General features: G+C 62.8%; 1 protein-coding gene across 1 annotated transcript; it reads left to right on the top strand.

The window, feature by feature from the left end:
- Positions 1-13: 13 nt before the first annotated feature.
- Positions 14-721, top strand: VOLCADRAFT_101529 (uncharacterized protein; the record flags this gene model as incomplete). Its single annotated transcript, XM_002959971.1, has 1 exon — positions 14-721. One exon carries the CDS (start codon positions 14-16, stop codon positions 719-721), a length of 708 nt encoding a protein of 235 aa, XP_002960017.1.
- Positions 722-1,129: the final 408 nt, after the last annotated feature.

The raw sequence follows: 1,129 nt of genomic DNA, 5'->3' as shown, positions 1-1,129 counted from the left end.
CCCCTTCACAGACATGGTCCCGCTGCTGGCGACCGACGACACCGCTGTCGCAGCGGAGATCAATGCCCTGGCGGCCAGCATGCCCGGCGGGGCCAGTCGGGACATGGACGAGCTGCTGTACGACCTGGGAACTCTGGCGGCGGCACCACCGCCGGCCGGCCCTGCTGCTGCTGATGGTGATGACGACAGGATAGGCGCCACAACCGCGATGGGGGCAATGGGTGCTTGCGCGGACGCGAAGGTACTGGAGGTGCTCGTACCGCACCTCCTGAGTTATGTGGAGGCCATGGGTTTGTCCGCTACTGCAGCAAGCATTCGTACGGGACTGACGCCGCCACCGCTGCCGTTGACGCCAACGCCGCTTTCCCGGCTACAGCCTCAGCGTAAGGAACAGCAGCAGCAGCAGCAGCAGCTAAGGGGAGTACTTCATGTTGCGGCGGTGGGCCAGGAGGCGGCGGGGGTCGCCAATGATGAGCGCGACGGCGACGACGACGACCGCCGTCGCGAGGGGGCCGCCGGCTGCCAGTACGGTGGGAGAGGTGGCAAAATGCAGCTCGAGGGAGGCAGTGGCGGCAGTGGCGGCGGCGGCGGCCTGCGGCTCTCCGCAATTATGGCCGCCGTGTTGCAGGTGCTGGGGCTGCAGGCCGTGTCCACCTCGGCAGCGGCGTCGTACGAGGTGTTCTTGAGAGCTTGGAACGTGACGCAAGGGCACACAATGTGAGCTCTCATGCGTAAAGTGGCAGCTCTTTAAAGGCATATGTCGTGAAGCTAGTTGATGTTGTTACAGGGTGGTTAAGCTTCACCAGTGGCCTCCTTCCCGAGGCAATTCCCTGCTCTCCCCTGCTAGAGGGGCACCCTAAGCCATTCACCCCATCCGACTTCAGAGTGTTCTCTTTGAGTTTGGCTACTCACCACCAGCATCCAACCAAATCTAGCGGATCAACGGCGCGTCAACTTAGTTCCTGGTCGGCTCGCGAGTTGATTTTATCACGTCCTACACCGTCCACAAGATGGGGGGTCACCTCCCATTTCATCACCTCTCAAACACCCCGAGAGGTCGGCAGGCGGATTTGAACCCGGACGCGCCGGGACGCGTCGGGAGCAGAAGCCAGGCCTTAACCTCCAGTGT

This window comes from Volvox carteri (assembly GCF_000143455.1).
Source record: "Volvox carteri f. nagariensis unplaced genomic scaffold VOLCAscaffold_2151, whole genome shotgun sequence".
Taxonomy (NCBI): Eukaryota; Viridiplantae; Chlorophyta; class Chlorophyceae; order Chlamydomonadales; family Volvocaceae; genus Volvox; species Volvox carteri.
The sequence above is the reverse complement of the archived record's forward strand: the minus strand, read 5'-3'. Positions and strand labels throughout refer to the sequence as shown.